Raw genomic sequence first — 3,262 nt, 5'->3', positions numbered from 1 at the left:
TAGTATCCTAGGCTCATGTGCTATTTATGTGTTATAACTGTATGTATAAAAAACGAAACAAAAAGACAATAGATTTATTTTATTTTTTTTATTCTGGTGTCTCTTGCTCATCAATTAATTTTAAGACATTTGTTTTTTTTAACACAAATTTATACTGTCGGCCGGCTGGCGCCTGGCAGCCGATTTTTCCTCCCCCCCTCCCTATCCCCTGCCCAGTAGAACCACCTTTTAATTGCATCAGCGATTCTCAGATCAGTGGCTTCAATGCATACAGGGTTACGTCTGACAGCATCTGAAAATGACATAACAAATAAAAGAAAAACAATTCAGCAGAAAAACTTAATCTGGTAATAATATAATAATAACAATAACAATAACAATAATAATAATAAATACAATAAAATCAGTCAACATGGGTGCAGGATAATCCTTACCTGTCACAACTGCCCTGAGGTGGAGCTTTTCAAACGGCACTTTCCCATTCAGGCCGCGCCATGATATGGTCTTCGCAAGATCATTTTTGATGCCTGCTTCAGAATGCGCCACACAGTTTCTTTAACTGTTGCCCCTCCCACCAATCCAAGAGTGATGACCTAAAGTACAAAAAGAAAAAAACAACAAAATTAGGAATTCAAAATAAAAGAGTCCCATTTTCCATCATCTATTCGGCATAACCATAAATTTAAAAAAGAAAAGAAGAAAGCAGAAAGATAAGAAAGAAAACAGCTCACCAGTTTGTTACGGAGGTCTGGTTGACTTCCTAGATCCCTCTCAAGAGCATACAGGGCAGGCTTATCATTCAAGGGAAATACGTTAGTGGTGGGAATCCCTGTGACAGCATTGGTGGATCTCTGCATGTCTTGGATCATTCGGATTATGTTCTTTTGCTGATCCATCAGAATTTGTTGATTGACAAGAACTTCTTTCAGAAGAGCTGAAAAAAGAATCGTCTAGTTCAAAAGGGTAGTTTTAAATTATCAAGGCATGTACAATCATGGATGAAAATATTGGGACCCTTTTTCACCAGAGACCTTGTCTGTGTACATGGCATTATGAAATCTAAAGACTGATAAACATCAAGGGGTATAATGCAAGGTTATTAGTCATCTCAGTAGGACAATGACCTAAAACACCAAAAAGTAAAAAGTAACCAGATATGATCCTAAAGTGGCCATCAATGAGTCTATTCAAGTCCCATAAAAAACCTGTGGAGAGATCTCAAGACAACAGTTGGAAGAAGGCACCCTTCAAACTTACTTCCACACATTTGGTTGCAGCCTCTCATGTACCCATGATAGGGTGGACTGATAGGCTGGGCTGCTGCTGTTTCTGCCATGCTGCTGCTCTGCTGCTGCTCTGAAAAAACAATGAACTAACTTCACTCCAAGTTGTAACTATCTAGTGATCGATAACACTATAAGACAAACTAATAGGCAAAATTCTTCAGATAGTTTATTAAACTATTCTCTCTCCGCTTTAACTGCTACAAAACCATGGCAACACAAACCAACAAAAACATGTTCACATAATTACAAAAACAGGTGGAGTGTATATTGTGGGAGACATACACCTGTGTTTGTATGCAGGCTATGCTCAATTTAAAATGTAATCCTGCCAAGTAGCCTAATCTCTGTTTTATCAAATATACCGGTAATCTGACAACCTATCTGACCCCTTGGTCGCACTGCACTGCATGCGGAAGCTGTGCGCGGGTGGTTGTACTGGGAGGGTACTTCTCCTCCTCTCTCCGCGCCCACTCGTATTCACTCGATTTTCCACACACACATGTCATTTTTCCAGGTAGAAAAGCGCTATATAAATACAGACCATTTACTATTTTACAAGCAACAACTTAATTAATCATTTTATTTATTTTATTGTGAAAATTGACCGGATTCTCTCGCCTTATCTGTGCCCGTCTTCCTGTCTCGGCGCTCGCGTGAAAAAAAGAACTGAACCGATCTGAAGCGCTGCAGGCGCGCGCACTGCACTCCAGAGCGCGAGATGTGAGACCAGGCAGACCGGTTAACATATGCACCTATCTGAAAGCTGGATAGACCCGATCGTACCAGACAAGAAGTCGGGCACAGAAAAGGCGAGAGAATCCGGTCAATTTTCAAAATAAAATATTTAAATGATGATTAATTAAGTTGTTGCTTGTCCGTCTATAAATATTTGTCAGTCCCGCGGGCAGTGCGTCCGGGCTGTGATTCGCGTCCATGTCTGTCAGATGTGTGTCCGAAGCTAAGAAAATACAGCCCAGCCCACCGCCATCAACTCGGCTCGGCGGCCGGGACTAGCCAACTCGGCCCGCTCGAGAGAGCCCCGCGCCTCGCCTGGGCTGTATTTATTTAGCTTCGGACACACATCTGACAGCCACCACAACAGGGCCACTGCCACCAGCGCTCAGAGACGATTTAATTATCCTCATCATCATCTAGCTAGCGTTGTGTAGGCTAACGTTAACGTTAACGTTAGCCTACACAAACGATCAGATCAAAAATGCATTTAAACCTCCGCCAGTCATGTTATTCATTAGGCTATATAAAATGCAAGTTGCGTACATGACTCGCGTCTCGAACAGATCAAACAAAACCATTAAACTTGTGGTTAGCAGAAACAAACGACTTTGGAGAGAAGGAAAACATGTACTCACCTCCAGTGATCACGCCGAGAAATGATGTGCGATCTCTCGTAACCGTTAAAAAGTTGCCGGTCTCTGTGCAGACTTTTGGCAAGCCAGAGGGATGCCAAAGCGCTCCCGTAAAATCATGAATGCGAACGCGCTCAAAAACATTATGGTCCCGCTCATTGCCTTTTTGGCTGGTTAACCAGATATAAGCCAAAACTCGGCCAAAATAACATTGCGCCATTTATTTATTATGGCAGATCATAACAAAACCAAACCTGACCCACAAATATAATCCTTTGCCAAAACAACCCCAAAGAGGCCAGATATATGCCACAAAAGAGCCAAAATGATTTGCTATCTGGGTCGGAACAGCAGGGTTTCGGAAAGGCGGGGCTCCAGGCTATAAAGCGGTCGGTGATTTTGTGACCCGCTGCAGGTGCGTGGGTGTGGGAGAGAGAGAGACATTAGCTTATAGCACTTTGTAGAAGAAGCTTTATAAAGTTCACTTCATTGACTTGTATTAGTTCACGGGGCTGAGCTGCCACATCCAATATGGGGGCGACGTCGACGTACGGTCCAGCTGATACCTTCAGTTTATTACCGGGAATACTGACTGTAAAGTACCGTGTG

The 3,262-nt window shown here is 42.6% G+C and overlaps 1 protein-coding gene across 1 annotated transcript; it reads right to left on the bottom strand.

Annotated features, from left to right (window-relative positions):
- Positions 1-247: 247 nt before the first annotated feature.
- Positions 248-2,982, bottom strand: LOC115580620 (uncharacterized). The gene is made up of 5 exons (XM_030415161.1): positions 2,657-2,982; positions 1,258-1,356; positions 732-934; positions 435-593; positions 248-292 (listed from the first exon to the last, which is right to left on the bottom strand). The coding sequence occupies exons 1-4, from the start codon at positions 2,871-2,873 to the stop codon at positions 483-485; spliced, it is 630 nt and encodes a 209-aa protein (XP_030271021.1). The 5' UTR covers positions 2,874-2,982; the 3' UTR covers positions 248-292; positions 435-482.
- Positions 2,983-3,262: the final 280 nt, after the last annotated feature.

The sequence above is a fragment of the Sparus aurata genome, chromosome 4 (genome assembly GCF_900880675.1).
Source record: "Sparus aurata chromosome 4, fSpaAur1.1, whole genome shotgun sequence".
NCBI classification, from domain to species: Eukaryota; Metazoa; Chordata; class Actinopteri; order Spariformes; family Sparidae; genus Sparus; species Sparus aurata.
This window is presented reverse-complemented; position numbering and strand designations above follow the sequence as displayed.